Here is a 19157-nt window from a genome sequence, read left to right on the forward strand (position 1 = left end):
TGCCTAATTGGACCCTAATGGTGCGTTAACATTAAATGATTATCGTGATAACAATCGCATTTGAGCAATAATCGGCTCATGTAAACACAGCAAACGATCAAGCGACGAGCGAGAAATCGGTCATTGTGATCTTTTAACATGTTCTCAAATCTTCGTTGGTCATTCGCTGAAAATTCTCAGATCGCTTTGTCTAAACAGTCTTTCACCGATTCACCCTATGTGTGAGATGAGCTTAAGGATCTTAAAATGATCGCAATAACGATTTTTTTCAAACGATATATCATTCCCTCTGAACACTGATCGTTATAAAAAACAGATTGTTACTTCGAAAACGTTAATTGTTCGATTCGGGGAATTATCGCTCTGTGTAAACGCACCCTTACGCGTACGCTGTTCTTAAATAGAGCCCCGCTCTTAATTAGCTGGCTGGATTTACTAATGGTGCGTTTACACGTAACGATTATCGTACAAATTTGTGTAAAAACGATCAAATTCGAACAATAATCGTACGTGTAAACGCAGCGAACAATCATACGACAAACGATACATCGCGCATTTTGATCTTTCAACATTTTATCAAATCGTCGTTCGTAAAAAATTCGCAAATCGTTCCGTGTGAACAGTCGTTCGCCGATTTAACCAATGTGTGAAATAGGCTTAAGCGATTGCAAAACGATCGCACAACGAATTTTCCGTACGATATATCGTACCGTCTAAACGCTGCTCGTTATGAAAAAAAAATCGTTACTCCGACATCGTTAATCGTACGATCGGGCCAATTATCATTACGTGTAAACGCAGCATAAGAGGCGCATATCAGGACAATGTGGCAAATCAGGAGAAGGAGGCAAGTTTGCTAAATAAATGTATTTGCAAAAATATATAACTTGGCAAGCCCTACAAGTATCATTATATTAGTTGAGATGAGAATACCCCTTTAAACCACTAGATTCATATGACTACAACTATTTCAATCATTCAGTTTTATTATAATACTTACTGGTTAGGATTAGCTCCAAAATTTAAAAGCAGTTCAACTATTTTTCCAAGACCAAGTAATGCAGCCACAAATAATGGTGTTTGTCCATGGGAATTTGTGGCATCAGGAAAGATGCCTGCATAGAAACACAACATATGGATTTTTATATCTTTGCAAACTTTTTAGATTTCTACACATCTGTTGTCAACTTTTACCATTCCAAGGCTTCATGTGCACGGCACGAACCTGCGCATACAGCCAGTACAGCAGCACATGGAGTTTGCCTTCCCCGTGTGCAAACATGGGGATCAAGGGGGAGATATATCAAACGGTGTAAAGTAGATTTGGCCCAGTTGCCCCTAGCAACCAATGAGATTCCACCTTTTATTTTTCAAAAGAATCTGTGAGGAATAAAAGTTGGAATCTGATTGGTTGCTAGGGGCAACTAAGCCTGTTTTACTTTACACCATGTTTAATAAATCTCATATGCGTAGCAGAAAGTGGATGTGGCTTTAGTAAAAAAAAAAAAAAAAAAAATGTAACTTTACAAAAAAAGCACCAGCTTTTAGCAGAAATTTATTAGCTTAAAATTAAATCTCCTTTTCCGATTTAAACTTTACTGTACTTGTCCCTTATCCACAAGATGGGGGGAAAGCAGTGTCGGACATTCCGCATGTGCAGCTGGTTCAGCTGCACAGGGGCCTGAAGAGAGGGGGGGCCCGCCTCTGTAAAGTTCAGCTAGTTTGGGCCAAGCTCATTTTAAAAAAAAAATTTGACCTGACTCACTTTATGTGGTTATAGCTCCAAGATGCTTTAACTTACGGTATGTTAGCCATTCTGAAATAGTTTTTCATGACATATTGTACTTTATGTTAGTAGCAAAATTTGATTACTATCGTGTGTTTTTTGTGTAAAAATTGTATGAAAATTTGAAAAAAAATTATTATTTTTTCTTATTAAACATTACACTATTCGGTATGCAGTATATTTTAAATATTTCCACTTTGGAACAACAGAAACTATTTTCCTGAAAAAAAACCCACAAAAACTGTCACCACATTGCAAGATCCATAGCGTTCTTATCTTTTGTGTGACGGAACTGGTGCCTTGGATTATAAACATAATTCGTTCCGGGACTGTGCTTGTAATCCAAATTCAAGAAATCACTAATATGCAGACAATTGGTTCCACACCCCAAAAATAATGATTTATTATTCTGAATAACATGTAGAACAGATGAAACACTCAATGAGAAAAAGCTAAATGTCATATTATAAGTTACTGTACAGTATAGCAATCAGCATGTGGTGTATAATGTATAGTAAGTGCAGAAACCTCAGCAGTATGTAGATACAGAATGGAACTGCAGATCCCCATAATGCAGTAATGTAGTACAACAGGCTATAATAGAGAAGCAGAGACAGAAACTTTATATACAGCAGCAGTGTGAATAGCTGAGTGTGAGTGCAGGCACATTATAGCAGAAATGTGTATAGCTGAATGTAAGTACAGGCACATTATAGCAGGAATGGAGAGGATGGGAAACACAAGGACTGACAGACTGCAGGGAGCAAGAAGAAATGAGCAGGACAGATGTGGGCACATAAATGCAGCACTCTATGACTGGGGAGAAAGGGGTTACAGCTATGGAGAGATTACCTCCACAGTCCTGTCCCCTGATGCAAGCCCCAGTCTGAAGTGGATCTGCTATGATTTTGAAGGTGAGGGAGACTTCCTGGGTCAGAGTACAGAGCTGTAGACCCTGCTTTGCAGGCCATGCCCCTCCCCCACTCCCGCTCCCACCCAGTACACAGAGCTCTTAAGCCAAAGCAATGCTCTTAAACCAAGTTACAATTTTGAAAAACTGTGAACTCTTATTGCAAAACGCTCTTAGGGTGCATTCACACCTACCGTATTGCAGCAGAAAATCCGCTGCGGATCCGCAGCAGATTTAACTAAATGAATGAACACAGCATTAAAAACGCACTGTCAAATCCGCTGCGCATCCGCAGCAGATTTGTAAGTGCAGATTTGATGCTGTGTTCATTCATTTAGTTAAATCTGCTGCGGATCTGCTGTGGATCCGCAGCGGATTTTCTGCTGCGATACGGTAGGTGTGAAGGCACCCTTAATCCAAGTTACTCTTAACCCCTTAACGACCGTGGGCATACATTTACGCCCCCACTGCCTGGGCCTTAATGCAGGAGGGCACAATTGTACGCCCTGACAGGAGCTGAGCCTGCTCCATAGCCGGTGAGGACTCGCTGCTATCTGCAGCCAGGCCCTCACCCTTCATGTCAGACGACCGCCCGCCATTAACGCCTTAAACGCCGCAATCGCACCGGATCATCTCCAGTCACTTACCCATTAGGACTTCCTCCGCGCAGTCAGGTCTTCAATCTTCTGATTCAGTCTGCCACAGGCAGGCTGTATCAGAAGATCACAGATAACAGATCACAAAAAAAAAAAATCAATAAAAGTTTTAAAAAATGTCCCAAAGCCCCTCCCCCAATAAAAGTGAAAATCACCCCCCCTTTAACATTTTATACATAAAACACGTAAAAATAATAAAGCTAATTAACATATAATATACCGTAGTGTGAGCAAACGTCCGATCTATTAAAACAAAACAATATTGTTCCCACATGTTGAACGGCATGAACAAAAAGCAGTAAATAAACGCAGAGATTGCTTTATTTAAATTACATTTTATGTATAAAAAAATAGAAAGCGATCAATAAGTTTGATCTAGAAAAAAAATGATGCCCCATACAACCCAGTAGGTGAAAAAATAAAAGCGCTATAAGGGTGCGTTCACACCTTCAGGATCCGCAGTGGATTTTCATGCTGCGAGTTTGCAGCGAAATCAGCTGCGGATCCTGTACTGTGAAGCTCAATGGGTCCCATACACGCAGCGGATCCGCTGCCTGCATGGGACCCGGCCCCTTTAACGCACGCCCGATCACCGCCACATCGTTATTTTAATATCCGTTCTTTAGAAAGGGCATTAAAATAATGAACATGTCTATTATTTCCGAACGCTGTTTGCTGAACAGCATCCAGAAACAATACCTGTTCAGACAATGTTAAGCACGGCCGGTGGCCACATTTTACATTGTAGTCAATGGTTAGGCACACCCAACGGTGCCCACAATTCAATTGTAAAAATATAATGTTCCTGCAGCCGATACAAGCAGTATCGGCAACAGGAACGCGCCAAACGCCGTGCGGCAATATAAATAGCAGAGGATAGTGTTATACGGTGTGTGAACATAGCCAAAAAGTAACGATAAAGGGCCTAAAAGGCCGGCATTATGGACCTTATATCTATACACTGACATTGTTGCCTTGTAGTATGTATCAGAATGTGGAGCCAGAAATAATGATTTTTGACACCCTGCCAGAAGTGTGAGGGTAGGTTCACACTACGGAATCCGCACGGCTAAGTTCAGGTGGATTCCGGGGCTCATACCCACTCACGGCCGTGCACATATCCGCCGGCTCCATAGACACCACTCTATGGCCAGGCTGATGTATGAAAAGGCGTAAATGCCTTTTTTTAGGTGCAGATGGGGCTGTTTGGGCTAGAAATATTTGCAAAGGGTATTTTTGCTAATATTTTTTGCGTCACCTTCACCAGTTGGGTGGAGAGGGGGCGTTATGGGGGGTGCGACAGCACGCAGAGGGGGTGCCGCCTCTGTGTGCGCCGTATTTATCATTTTTCTGGCGGAAAAATGATACTGAAACCTACGCCAGCTCTGACCTGGTTTTAAATTTTTAGCACAGGCGGGCTCTGTGCGCTTGGGAATTATGTAGAGGCAATGCGCCTCTATATAAATCCCCTGAGCTCCGGAGCTGCGGGGACATTTGTAAGCCCGGTGTAAAAAAATGCCAGACTTCATAAATCTCCCCCTAGGTCTTTTTATGCAACAAAAGGGGTGTTGTTTACAAAATAATGGCAGTTGCCTTACACTGATGGCTGTCACTATCAAACAACGGACGCTATTTTCCATAAAAAAGTTGTGAGTGAAGAGGCTAATGGTGCGTTTACACAGAGAGATTTATCTGACAGATTTTTTAAGCTAAAGCCATGAAAAGACTATAAACAGGGAACAGGTAATAAAGGAAAGACTGAGATTTCTCCTCTTTTCAAATGCATTCCTGGCTTTGGCTTCACAACTCTTTCAAATAAATCTCTCTGTGTAAACGCACCATAAGGGTACAAACCCACACACCGTATACACAGCAGATACGCAACAAATACGCAGCAGATTTGTTGGTACAGATTTGATGCTGTGTTCAGTTATTTAGATATAATCTGCTGCGTTTTTGCTGCGTATTTGCTGCGTGTTTGCTGCGTATTTGCTGCGTATCGCAGCAGTAAATACACTGCTTATACGGTGTGTGGGTTTATACCCTTAGGGTGCTAACACACACACCGTATCTGCAGCAGATACGCAGCAGATTTGATGGTGCAGATTTGATGCTGTGTTCAGTAATTTAGATCTAATCTGCTGCGTATCTGCAGCAGAAAATACGCTGCGTATCAGTCGTGTGTGTTAGCACCCTAAGAAAGAGGCTGCCTCCTTCCTCCTAACATCAAACAGCACCATCACAGGTCAGCAATCATCACACAGAGTACACTGTCCTCCTGATGCTCATTTGTCAGTGTCCCTCCCACTTTCTACACATAGACCTGATCCACTCTCCTCCCCAGCAACCCTGACTACAACACAGTAAAGGGTCCATTTACACAGAAAGATTATCTGACAGATTATCTGCAAAAGCTTTGAAGCCAAAGCCAGAAACAGACTATAAAAAAGAGATCAAGACATAAAGGAAAGCCTGAGATTTCTCCTCTTTTCAAATCCATTCCTGGCTTTGGCTTCAAATCTTTGGCAAATAATTTGTCAGATAATCTTTCTGTGTAAATGGACCCTAAATCTCATCTTTAACCCCTAGACGACCCTGGACGTAGGGTTACGTCATGGAAGTCTGTCCCCAGACGACCCATGACGTAACCTTACGTCATGGGTGGTATTCCCGCTATGAAGCGCGCTCCGGAGCGGAGCGCGCTTCATAGGAGGTGGGGCCGGCTGCAGTGAGCAGCCGGGACCTCACCGGTAATGACACGCTGCAGCGATCGCGCTGCCGCGTGTCATTAACCCCTTAAACGCCGCGATCGCGGCGCGACCGCAGCGTTTAAGTGTAAGTGACAGGGGGAGTCCCCTGTCACTTACCGATCGGGACCCCCGCAGTGTGACTGCGGGGGTCCCGATCGTTGAAACGGACTGCTGGAGGTCTCTTACCTGCCTCCATGCGGTCCGATCGGCGATCTGCTACACTGAGCCTGCACAGGCAGGCTCAATGAGCGGATAGCCGATAACACTGATCAATGCTATGCCTATGGCATAGCAATCATCAGTGTATAAATCAAACTAATGTATGTACAAGTCCCCCAAAGGGACTTCAAAAGTGTAAAAAAAAAAAGTTCAAAACACTAACACACTACCCCAAAACCCCTCCCCCAATAAAAGTCTAAATCACCCCCCTTTCCCATTATATAAATAAAACATATAAAAATAAATAAATAGATAAACATATAATATACCGTAGCGTGCGGAATTGTCCGATCTATTAAAATATAACAAGCGTCATTGCGAACGGTGAACGGCGTACACGAAAAGAGGGGAAAAAGTGCGCAGATTACCGATTTTATGTTACATTATATATTAAAAAAAAAATCAATAAAAAGTGATCAAAACGTCCGATCTTCACAAATATGGTATTAATAAAAACTAGAGATCATGGCGGAAAAAATGACACCCCATACAGCCCCATAGGTGAAAAAATAAAACCGTTATAAGCGTCACAATAGGCCCATTTTATTAATATTTAATTGCCAAAAAAAAGGATTTCATAAAAAAAAATATATATAACATTAGAGAATCTGTGTAACCTGCATATGGTTGTGTTCGGACTGACCTATAGAATAATAGTGTCATGTCGCTGTTACCATATAGTGCATTACGTAGACACAGGAACCCCCCAAACGTTACCATATTGCATTCTTTCTTACGATTTCACCTATTTATATCTTCATAAATAATAATGTTGGAATTCCATCATACATGTTATGGTAAAATGAATGACGCCATTACAAAGTACAACTATTCCTGTAAAAAACAAGCACTTACATGGCTTGTAGATAGAAAACTGAGAGTGCTAGAGCTCTTAGAAGGGGAGGAGGGAAAAACGAAAGCACTAAGATCAAAATTTGCGCGGTCCACTGGGTCATTTTGGGCCTGGTCCTCAAAGGGTTAAAAAAAAAAAAAAAAAAAAAAAAAAAATTCTCAATTTAAATGTATTTATTTTTTGCTAATTATGATGGGTGTAGTAGTATAGGCATAGTGGATAAGGGGTGTAGTAACAGCAGAAGCATAGAAGATGAGGGGTGTAGTAGTAGATAAGTGGAGTAGCAGTTTTGGGAGTAGTAGTATCAGGAGTTGGGGTAATAGTAGCAATGGTAGTGGAAGTAGTATTGGGGTAGTAGTAGAGCAGTATTAGGAGTAGTATTGGGGGTAATAGTAGAGCAGTATTGGGGGTAGTAGTAGAGCAGTATTAGGTATAGTATTGGGGGTAGGAGTACAGCAGTATTAGGTAAAGTATTGGGGGTAGGAGTACAGCAGTATTAGGTATAGTATTGGGGGTAGTAGTAGAGCAGTATTAGGAGCAGTATTGGGGGTAGTAGTAGAGCAGTATTAGGAGTAGTATTGGGGGTAGTAGTAGAGCAGTATTAGGAGTAGTAGTGGAGCAGTATTAGGAGTAGTAGTAGAGCAGTATTAGGAGTAGTAGTAGAGCAGTATTAGGAGTAGTAGTAGAGTAGTATTGGGGTAGTAGTAGAGCAGTATTAGGAGTAGTATTGGGGTAGTAGAGCAGTATTAGGAGTAGTATTGGGGTAATAGTAGAGCAGTATTAGGAGTAGTATTGGGGTAGTAGTAGAGCAGTATTAGGAGTAGTATTGGGGATATTAGTAGAGCAGTATTAGGAGTAGTACTGGGGTAATAGTAGCACTGGTAGTGGGAGCAGTATTAGCGGTAGTAGTAGAGCAGTATTTGGGGTAGTAGTAGAGCAGTATTAGGAGCAGTATTGGGGGTAGTAGTAGAGCAGTATTAGGAGTAGTATTGGGGTAGTAGTAGAGCAGGGGAGAGATATGGGGGTAGTAGTAGAGCAGTATTAGGAGTAGTACTGGGGTAATAGTAGAGCAGTATTGGGGGTAGTAGCAGAGCAGTATTGGGGGTAGTAGTAGAGCAGTATGAGGAGTAGTATTGGGGGTAGTAGTACAGCAGTATTAGGAGTAGTATTGGGGGTAGTAGTGGAGTAGTATTGGGAGTAGTAGTAGAGCATTATTAGGAGTAGTATTGGGGGTAGTAGTACAGCAGTATTAGGAGTAGTATTGGGGGTAGTAGTGGAGTAGTAGTAGAGCATTATTAGGAGTAGTATTGGGGGTAGTAGTAGTAGAGTAGTATTAGGAGTAAAATCTCACCCAGCTGATCATTAACACTTTAACATTGGCGGACAAGTGAGCATCTCTAGGATATATAATAGCCAATAATTAGATTTTATGAGAGTGCATTCACATTACAAACACATCTGAACAAAGAGTAGTTACTTGAAGAGCCACACATTAAAGTTTTTCTACAGTTATACAAGTATATAAACCACTCAGCATGTGATCTCTCCCTCCACCCTCTCTGTAACAGAGAAGGAGAACGGTCATCAACAGCCCCCAGCACCTGCAATGAAGCAGGACTGAGAGCTCACTTCGCGCTCAGGAGAGATCACTACAGCTCCTCCTCATGGTTGATGAGCTTGGACACTTTCACTCACATTTCCACAATAAAATACTATAGAAATGATCCTTGAAAGTATAGTCCTAACCTCCCAGCAGCTGTAGTAACACTCCGGGTGATAGGACCCTGTGTGTAACATTAGGGAGATACTTACACACAATAACAAACACAAACTGTTCTCTTCTCCTAAATTACCATGTGAGTTCAGGCAACCAGTGAGAGACAAGCTTATCTCTGCTGCCCCGCCCCCTCCCTGGCACATGGAGAGTGTGATGTGATCAGTGAAACACGTCTGTGCTGCTGCCCCCCCCCCCCCCCCACTCACATTTCCTGTCTCCTGGCTCTATATACATAGGAAACACAAGCATGGTATACAGGAAACCATAACCAACAAGTCAGGAGGGACAGACCGGAGCTCCTACATCTGCCACAAACCTATATAAAGCCTGCCTCATACTCCTGATATAGTTACTCTCATTAGCTGCATTCTCTTTTATTGTTCATATGGCAAAAAAATGATCAGAAATGTCTCCAATGAGAGTTCAGCGTCAGCTTGCAGCTTCTTTACAAGGCAGAAAGCAACGATTGCGTTATCGTTCGTGCGGCCATTCCCATTCATGGTAATGGAAGCTCATTCCCTGATTACAAAGAGATGTGTGGGAGATGACCATAGATTTTACCACTGGTCGAAAAATCCAATAATCCGACAAGTGGACGTCTACCATCTCATCAGCTGATTGTTGGCACTTTAACATGGGCAGCTAAATGAGCATTTCTAGAAAGGATAATAGCTGTAAAAAAAAAAAAAAAAAGGGGGGGGGGGGGTCCAATTGGTTACTATGGCTGCCTTCCATGGCAGCCACAGTGCCTCTGCTAAATGAGTCTGCCTCAGGCAGTAGTGATGAGCGAACATCCCGAACAAGAACATATAAAAAAAAAAAAAAAAAAAAAAAAAAAAGATTGTGATCGGTTCGTGTTCCCTGAACATTCATGAACAAATAACGAACAGTAGAAGCGTACGTTTTGTCTATGCACATGCGTTATCAGTTGCAAATCGTAAATTTGCAACTGATAACGCATGTGCACAGTTGCGTAGGTTCGCAAGTTTGAAAATGATCGTTATAGCCCTTCTGACCAGCGAATAAACGAACATACGAACATGTTTGCTCATCACTATCAGGCAGACTATCAGCAGGGCAATGATTTTTGGTCGTATTATCTATCAGATAAAGGGTGCCTTCACACGTACCGGATGCGCAGCGGATTTCACACAGCGAGATTGCAGCAAAATACGCTGCAAATCCATGTAGTGCTAAGTTCAATAGGGGTTACATACCTGCAGCTGAATTTTGATTCTACTGCGAGTATGTAACCCGGCCCCTTTAACCCCCGCAGCCTGCAGCAAACATTACCTGCTCGGCGCAGCGGCTGCGTGTGAGGCTCCCGGCTCCGGTCAGTCCCCATCAGCCAATCAATGCTGCCCGTGCACTGATTAGCTGATGGGGACCGCCGGGAGCCTCACACGCAGCCGTGGCGCTGAGCAGGTAATGTATGCTGCAGGGGTTAAAGGGGCCTGGTTACATACTCGCAGACTGGGCGCATGGAACAGGCAGGAGCGGCCCAGGTGCTGGGCAAATAAAACAGGCAGGTAGATGGAGAAGGCAGGAGCAACCCGGGTGCTGGGTAGACGATAGAGGCAGGAGCAACCTGGGTGTTGGGTGCATAGAAGAGGCAGGAGCAGCCCCAAGTGCTGGGCGCATGGAACAGGCAGGAGCGACTCAGGTGCTGGGCGCATGGAACAGACAAGAGTGTCCCGGGTCAATGGAGGAGGAAGGAGCAGCACGTGTGTTAGGTAGATGGAGGCAGGAGTGACCCGGGTGCTGGGCACATGGAAGAGGTAGGAGCGCCCCCAGGTGCTAGGCAGATGGAGCATCCCGGATGCAATGAAGAGGAGGCGGGAGCGGGTGCGAGGAGGAGGAAGGAATCAGAATCCAGTAGTCCGTGTAGGTCACTGGACTCTCAGCCTCAGGCACAGCTGATGGACACCTCAAGGGTTAAAGATCCTTTAACCTTTAGGGTGCGTTCACACCTACAGGATCTGCAGCAGATCTGCAGCAGATTTGATGCTGTGTTCAGTTATTTAAATGAAATCTGCTGCAGAAAATCAGCTGCAGATCCTGTAGGTGTGAACGCACCATTAAAGCGTAACTGTCATTCCAGGGTAATTTTTCTGAAAATATTAAATATCAACAGTACAAGCGATTTTAAGAAACTCTGTAATAGGTTTTATGTACTAAAAGAGTTTCCTTCTGGACTGAAAAAGCAATGTCCCAGCCTCCCCCCTCACTGCAGATAAAGCAGGATTTCTGTCTCCATTATGTGGCTATGGAGAGGGGAGGGGCTGTTAGGAGTGACTGAGCACGGAGCAGTCCTGCACAGCACAACACCCTGCAATCTTCTCTCAGTAAGTTCATAGATAAGCACTGACCTTTCTGACACCTGAATTTAGCGTTTTAGGTGCCCAGAGAGTCTACAAACAGCTGACCTTCATGTCACCTCTTCCTCACATTTCCACAATTATAACTATAAAAATGATCCTTGAAAGTATAGTCCTAACCTTCCACCAGCTCTAGTAACACTACGGGTGATAGGACCCTGTGTGTAACATTAGGGAGATACTCACACATTCTAACAAATGCAAACTGTTCTCTTCTCCTAATTTTTTTTAGTTTCTTCTCTTTATTAAGTTTTCCATAGTACAAAATCATATTAAAACCTCAATGATCCACATCCTACCCCATACAATCTCCATCAGCTAAATATACCCGGTCTAGTTCATTACCATCCATAATAATAATAATATTTATTTGTATAGCGCCAACAGATTCCGCAGCGCTTATTTAAATATATAAATACATTACAGGTTATATATTAAATTATACAATGAATAAATTACAATAACAAATTAGTGACCTGCTCTCAAGAGCTTACAGGCTAGGATGACTGGGAGTAACACAAGAGGCAACAAGTGCTTTATTTGTCAATGTTCCAGTCATTGTACATGGAGTCTCTAAGTGCCTATAGGCGGCTGGGCAAGCCAGTCACATTCCATTTTCTAAGCTCAGATAACAAGGACAGTGTACCTAGCACCAAAGAAGTTATAGAGAGGGGATAGCAAAGGGAGACGAGATTACGAAATGTTATAAGCACGCCTGAAGAGATGGGTCTTCAGGGCACGCTTGAAACTGGGGATGTTGAAAATAAGTCTGAGGTCTTTGGGTAAAGAGTTCCAGAGAACTGGTGCAGCACGAGAGAAGTCTTGGTGGCGGGAATGAGAAGTTCTGATTAAAGAAGAGGTTAGTGTAAGATCATTAGCAGAACGCAGAGCACGGGAAGGATGATAGGTGGAGATGAGGGAGGAGATGTATGGAGGGGCAGAGTTATGGAGAGCTTTATGGGTGAGGGTGAGGAGTTTGAACTGTGTTCTATATTTAATGGGTAACCAGTACAGTGACTGGCACAGAGGGGAGACGTCGGTATAGCGGCTGGAGAGGAAGATGAGTCTGGCTGCTGCGTTATGGAAAGACTGGAGAGGGGAGAGCTTAGAGAAAGGAAGACCGATTAGTAGGGAGTTACAGTAGTCAAGACAGGAATGGATCAGGGCGACAGTAAGAGTCTGAGCGGTGTCAGTGGTGAGAAATGGACGGATTCTGGAGATGTTTTTGAGATGAAGATGACAGGAGCGTGTAAGAGCTTGGATGTAGGGGGTAAAGGATAGATCAGAGTCTATAATAACCCCCAGACATCGAGATTGATGCACAGGAGTTATGCTAGTACCACAGACTGAGAGGGAGATGTCGGGTTTAGGTTTGTTAGAGGAAGGAAATACAAGAAGTTCAGTTTTAGAGAGATTAAGTTTGAGGAACAGAGAGGTCATAGTGTTAGAGAGAGCAGATAGGCAGTCACTTGTATTTTGCAGGAAGGCAGGGGAGATGTCGCAGGAGGAGGTATATAACTGGGTGTCATCAGCATAGAGATGGTATTGCAGGCCAAACCTGCTGATGGTCTGTCCGATGGGGGCTGTATAGAGGGAGAAGAGGAGGGGACCCAGGACTGACCCCTGGGGAACCCCAACAGTAAGAGGTAAGGGAGAAGAAGCAGAGCCAGAGAAGGTCACACTGAAGGAGCGGTCAGAGAGGTAGGAAGAGAACCAGGAGAGAACAGAGTCCTTAAGACCAAGAGAGCTGAGCATGGAGAGGAGAAGCTGGTGGTCCACAGTGTCAAACGCTGCTGAGAGATCCAGGAGACTCAGCAAGGAGTAGTTTCCTTGTGACTTGGCATTCAGCAGATCGTTTGACACCTTGGTGAGAGCAGTTTCGGTGGAGTGAAGGGGTCGGAAGCCAGACTGTAGAGGGCCAAGAAGAGAGTTATCAGAGAGATAGCGAGTAAGGCGAGAGTAGACAAGACGTTCCAGGAGCTTAGAGATGAAGGGGAGACAGGTCGATAGTTGGCTGCACAGGATGGGTCTAGAGAAGGTTTTTTCAGTAGCGGGGTGATTACAGAGTGCTTGAATGAGGAGGGAAAGATACCAGAGGAGAGGGAAAGGTTGAATATTTTGGTGAGGTGAGTAGTGACAGCAGGAGAGAGGGACTGGAGGAGGTGCGAGGGAATAGGGTCACTAGGGCAGGTAGTAGGACGAGAGGAGGAGAGGAGCTTGGAGACTTCTTCCTCTTGTCACTGGATCAAAAGCAGAGAGTAAAGAGAAGGTGGGAGAGGGGATGGGATCTATGGGGCTTTGGGGCTGGGAGGTGATTTCAGAACGGATGGTGTCAATTTTGGATTTGAAGTAGGAGGCCAAATCTTCAGCACAGAGGTCAGTGATAGGTGACTGAGCTTTGGGCTTGAGAAGAGAATTAAAGGTGTCGAAAAGGCGTTTTGGATTTTTTGACAGTGAAGAGATGAGGGAGGTGAAATAAGATTGTTTGGCAAGGTGAAGGGCAGAGTAATAAGATTTAAGGGTGAATTTGTAATGAATGAAATCCGCGGAGGTTCTCGATTTCCTCCACAGACATTCAGCAGTCCTAGAGCACCGCCAAAGAAAGCGAGTTTCTGGGGTGTGCCAGGGCTGCCGGCATCTGTGGCGGGGTGTGCGGAGAGTAGGGGGGGCTACAGAGTCTAGGGTCGTTTTCAGAGTGTTGTGGTAGTGTTGTGTGGCCATGTTTGGGCAGGTGATGGATGAGATTGGGGAGAGTGAGGATTGTAGGGAGTCTATGAGTTGTTGAGTGTTGATGCCACGCTAATTTCTATATAAGTGTGGGGTAGGAGTGTCAGGAGGGTGGCGATTGTTTGTAATTGTGAAAGAAAGGAGGTTGTGGTCTGATAACTCTGAGGGATCATTTGTGAAGTTGGAGATGGAAAAGTGGCGGAAGAAGATCAGGTCCAGGGAATTCCCACCCTTGTGTGTAGGAGAGTTCGTTAGCTGTGAGAGGCCGAAAGACGTGGTTAGAGAGAGAAGCTGAGAGGCGTGAGAGGAAAGGAGTATCGACAGGAATGTTGAAGTCGCCCAGGATTAGTGAAGTGATAAGAAATGAGTAAGCCAGGTGGCAAAGTGGTCAAGGAATTGTCGTGGAGAGCCAGGGGGACGATAGATAACAGCAACTCTGAGGGGAAGTGGGCGGAAGAGTCTGAGGGTGTGAACCTCAAAGGAAGAGAATGAGAGTGAGGGCTCAGGGGGAATGACCTGGAAGGTGCACTGCGGAGAGAGAAGAACACCAACTCCTCCACCATGCCTACCCTCAGGTCTGGGGGTGTGAGAGAGAAGAAGACCACCATAGGATAGAGCAGCAGGGGAAGCAGTGTCCGATGGTTGTAGCCAGGTTTCAGTGAGAGCCAGAAGGGTGAAAGATTTAGCGATGAAAAGATCATGAATCTCCGTAGTTTGTTGCACACGGAGCGAGAATTTAGAAGAGCGCAGGTAAAGGAAACTGGAGAGACAGAGGGAGCAGAAGATGGCAGACAGCGGTTCTTGGTGAAGCTAAGAGAGTTATTTGAGGGAAGTAAGAGAGGATCACTAGCGAGGGAGAAAGGTGGGCCAGGATTAGGAGAGATGTCACCAGCAGCCAGAAGCAGAAGGATAGAGAGAGACAGCAGGTGGTTTAGCAGGAGGTTAAAAGACCATAACCAAACAGCATTATGGTCTGGAGGGGATTTCACCAGGGGTCTCAATCCATCCCTTTACCAGGAACTATCTAAAATCTTCCCCTTACCAACAGTATATCCCAGTTTACTAACACCACCACTATATCTTACCACTATACTAACCGCAGAATCCAGACATCGCCGGGAGAGCACAACAAACTAACTTAATTGAAAAATTACAAAGTCAACACTTAGCCAGCAGACTTGGTTGTCCCTCAGCAGAGCTCCGCTCCCCTTGCATACATTTCACCCCCCCAAAGAAGGGGAAAGAGAAAGGAGAGGAAAAAAAAAAAAACACAAAAGGGAAACAAACAAAAAAAAGATAAATAAATAAAATTAAAATAAACGAAATTACAAGATTACAGAGATATACTTCTGTTCGTTATCCACCTGGTAATTTCATCCATTCAGGGTACCCTCTCTGGCCGAACCGCCCCATCTCTGGAGCTGTTCTGCCCAACAGAGCCCTTCCCACCAACCATTCCTTCCTGGAGCACATTTTAAAGGGAACCAATCACTGGAAAAACGCATATAGAGCTTTTGAAATGTGCTGTTAGAGCACACAGCACACTTGCCACACGTGTTTCCATAGCCTTCGTGCCTTCCCCGTGTAAGCCGCAAAGTAACTTTATAAAACTGGCGCCCTGTATGCTAATTACCTGAGGTAGTCACCTGGGCGTTGTTCGGCTAGCAGGTAGTCACGGTCCCCTGGGCGTTCTTCTGCTGTAATCACGCCCCTCTGGGCGTGATTCAAATGGCAGAGTGGATGTGGCGTCACTTGGGAGCGCGCCGGGCCCAACGTCGGCGCGCTTACGTACTGATGCCGCCGCACATGCGCAGTGCAGCCGCTTCCATTCCGGTTGGACTGCGCCTGTGCAGAATAGCCTCGAACTCCGGCTAACAGGCTATTCGAGGCTATTCTGCACAGGCGCAGTACCGCCGGAATGGAAGCGGCTGCACTGCGCATGTGCGGCGGCGTCCGGCATCAGAATGTCACAGCTACTCGGCCATTTGAATCACCCCCCCAGGGGCGTGATTACAGCGGTAGAACGCCCAGGGGACCGTGACTACCTGCTAGCCGAACACCGGCCAGGTGACTACCTCAGGTAATTAGCATACAGTTTTATAAAGTTACTTTGCGGCTTACACAGGGGAGGCACGGAGGCTATGGAAACACGTGTGGCAAGTGTGCTGTGTGCTCTAACAGCACATTTCAAAACCTCTATATGCGTTTTTCCGGTGATTGGTTCCCTTTAACATGGGCAGCTAAATGAGCATTTCTATAAAAGATAAATAATAGTTAATTAACATATAAGTGCTAGTTACATCTCTGAAGAACTTGTAGTTAAACTAAGAAGTAACTAATTAAAGTTTTTCTACAGTTATACCAGTATATAAACCACTCAGCTTGTGATCACTCCCTCCACCCTCTCTGTAACAGAGAAGGAGAACGGTCATCAACAGCCCCCAGCACCTGCAATGAAGCAGGACTGAGAGCTCACTTCGCGCTCAGGAGAGATCACTACAGCTCCTCCTCATGGTTGATGAGCTTGGACACTTTCACTCACATTTCCACAATAAAATACTATAGAAATGATCCTTGAAAGTATAGTCCTAACCTGCCACCAGCTCTAGTAACACTCCGGGTGATAGGACCCTGTGTGTAACATTAGGGAGATACCCACACACCCTAACAAGTATAGAACCCTGTACACAGTGATACTTTAGAAATAGACGGAGCCATAACCACAATCAAAACAGAAGCTTTTATACTTCCACGAGGTAAGAATAAGAGTTGAAAAAGCTAATACCCAGAATGCAAACTGTTCTCTTCTCCTAATTACCATGTGAGTTCAGACAACCAGTGAGAGACAAGCTTATCTCTGCTGCCCCGCCCCCTCCCTGGCACATGGAGAGTGTGATGTGATCAGTGAAACACGTCTGTGCTGCTGCCCCCCCCCACTCACATTTCCTGTCTCCTGGCTCTATATACATAGGAAACACAGCATGGTATACAGGAAACCATAATCAACAAGTCAGGAGGGACAGACCGGAGCTCCTACATCTGGCACAAACCTATATAAAGCCTGCCTCATACTCCTGATATAGTTACTCTCACTAGCTGCATTCTCTTTTATTGTCCATACAGCGAAAAAATTATAAGAAATGTCCCAATTCGAGAGAGAGAAAAAGGGGGGGGAGAGGGGGAGAAAAGAGGAGGAGAGGGAGGAGGGGGGGGGGAGGGGGAGAGGGAGAGGGAGAGGGAGAGGGAGAGGGAGGGGGAGGGAGGGGGAGGGGGAGGGGGAGGGGGAGAGGGGGAGTGAGGGAGAGAGGGAGAGGGAGGGAGAGAGAGAGAGGGAGAGGGAGGGGGAGAGGGAGGGGGAGGGAGAGGGAGGGGGAGACCTCACTGAATAAAATTACCTGAAATGTTATTTCCTAATTTTTGTATGCACTTTGTCACCCTATGTATATAATAACATGTCCAACATTACAACCTATTGATACGGGGCAACACAAGGACGCAAACGAGCAGCGGTCAGCGAGTTCAGCGCTCGCTTACAGCATCTTTACAAGGCAGAAAGGAACGATTGCTTTATCGTACATGTGACCATTCCCATTCATTGTAATGGCCGCACATTCCCTGATTACACAGAGATGTGGGGGAGATGACCATAGATTTTACCACTGGTTGAAAAATCCAATGATCCGACAAGCGGACGTCTACCATCTCATGGGCTGATTATTGGCACTTTAACATGGGCGGCTAAATGAGCATTTCTAAGAAAGATAACAGCTGATAATTGGATTTTGTAATAACTATTCGTTACCTGAATAGAGACTAATGGTGGTTTTACACAGAGCGAGAATTCGCCCAATCGCACGATTAACGATTTTGAATGAACAATTTTTTTTTTTTTATAACGATCAGCGTTTAGACGGAACGATACATCGTACAGAATATTCGTTTTGCGATCGCTTAAGCCTATCTCACACATAGGGGAAATCGTTGAAAGTGTTTACACTGAACGATCTGCAAATTTTTTGAGAACGATCAACGACGATTTGAGAACATGTTGAAAGATCAAAATGAACGATTTCTCGCTCGTCGCTTGATCGTCCGCTGCGTATACACGTACGATTATCGTTCGAATTCAACAGTTATCGGGCAATTTCAAACGATACTTTGTTCCGTGTATAACCACCATTAGTAATGTTTTTCTGCAGTTAAACCAGTACATAAACCACTCAGCATGTGATCTCTCCCTCCACCCTCTCTGTAACAGAGAAGGAGAACGGTCATCAACAGCCCCCAGCACCTGCAATGAAGCAGGACTGAGAGCTCACTTCGCGCTCAGGAGAGATCACTACAGCTCCTCCTCATGGTTGATGAGCTTGGACACTTTCACTCACATTTCCACAATAAAAAACTATAGAAATGATCCTTGAAAGTATAGTCCTAACCTGCCAGCAGCTCTAGTAACACTCCGGGTGATAGGACCCTGTGTGTAACATTAGGGAGATACCCACACACAATAACAAACACAAACTGTTCTCTTCTCCTAATTACCATGTGAGTTCAGACAACCAGTGAGAGACAAGCTTATCTCTGCTGCCCCGCCCCCTCCCTGGCACATGGAGAGTGTGATGTGATCAGTGAAACACGTCTGTGCTGCCGCCCCCCCACCCCCCACACTCACATTTCCTGTCTCCTGGCTCTATATACATAGGAAACACAGCATGGTATACAGGAAACCATAACCAACAAGTCAGGAGGGACAGACCGGAGCTCCTACATCTGCCACAAACCTATATAAAGCCTGCCTCATACTCCCGATATAGTTACTCTCCTTAGCTGCATTCTGCAGATTCCCCCTCTCAGTGTCCATACAAGACGACCTGTTGGTTGTTTGACCTGTCAGGCTTCTTAGCTTATTGTTGTAGTGCAGTATGTGTAATATAAAGTGTAGCCTTGTGTCCTTCTTTGTGAGGATTTTTGATTGGACTGCTTCTCGCTACACAGCAGTATACTACATGTGTGCTCTTACACAACTGACTTCAAAGAAGGCAATTGAAAAAAAAAAAAAAAAAATGAATTATCTTTTCTTTCTGTCAGGCTGCGCTCACAC

The 19157-nt window shown here is 44.8% G+C and overlaps 1 protein-coding gene and 3 non-coding genes across 4 annotated transcripts in view; all 4 read right to left on the reverse strand.

Moving 5' to 3' along the window:
* Positions 1-19157, reverse strand: part of TEX14 (testis expressed 14, intercellular bridge forming factor) — a 64069-nt gene that overhangs the window by 18051 nt on the left and 26861 nt on the right. Inside the window, exon 3 of the mRNA XM_069972967.1 lies at positions 1001-1115. Coding sequence (XP_069829068.1) covers positions 1001-1115 — 115 coding nt within the window. The remainder of the gene's footprint in view (positions 1-1000; positions 1116-19157) is intronic.
* On the reverse strand, positions 8700-8917 carry LOC138794228 (small nucleolar RNA U3). The gene has a single exon (XR_011363384.1). It is a non-coding gene; the product is annotated as a small nucleolar RNA U3 (small nucleolar RNA).
* On the reverse strand, positions 16429-16646 carry LOC138794231 (small nucleolar RNA U3). Its single transcript, XR_011363387.1, has one exon. It is a non-coding gene; the product is annotated as a small nucleolar RNA U3 (small nucleolar RNA).
* On the reverse strand, positions 18272-18489 carry LOC138794230 (small nucleolar RNA U3). The gene has a single exon (XR_011363386.1). It is a non-coding gene; the product is annotated as a small nucleolar RNA U3 (small nucleolar RNA).

The sequence above is a fragment of the Dendropsophus ebraccatus genome, chromosome 5 (genome assembly GCF_027789765.1).
Source record: "Dendropsophus ebraccatus isolate aDenEbr1 chromosome 5, aDenEbr1.pat, whole genome shotgun sequence".
NCBI lineage: Eukaryota > Metazoa > Chordata > Amphibia > Anura > Hylidae > Dendropsophus > Dendropsophus ebraccatus.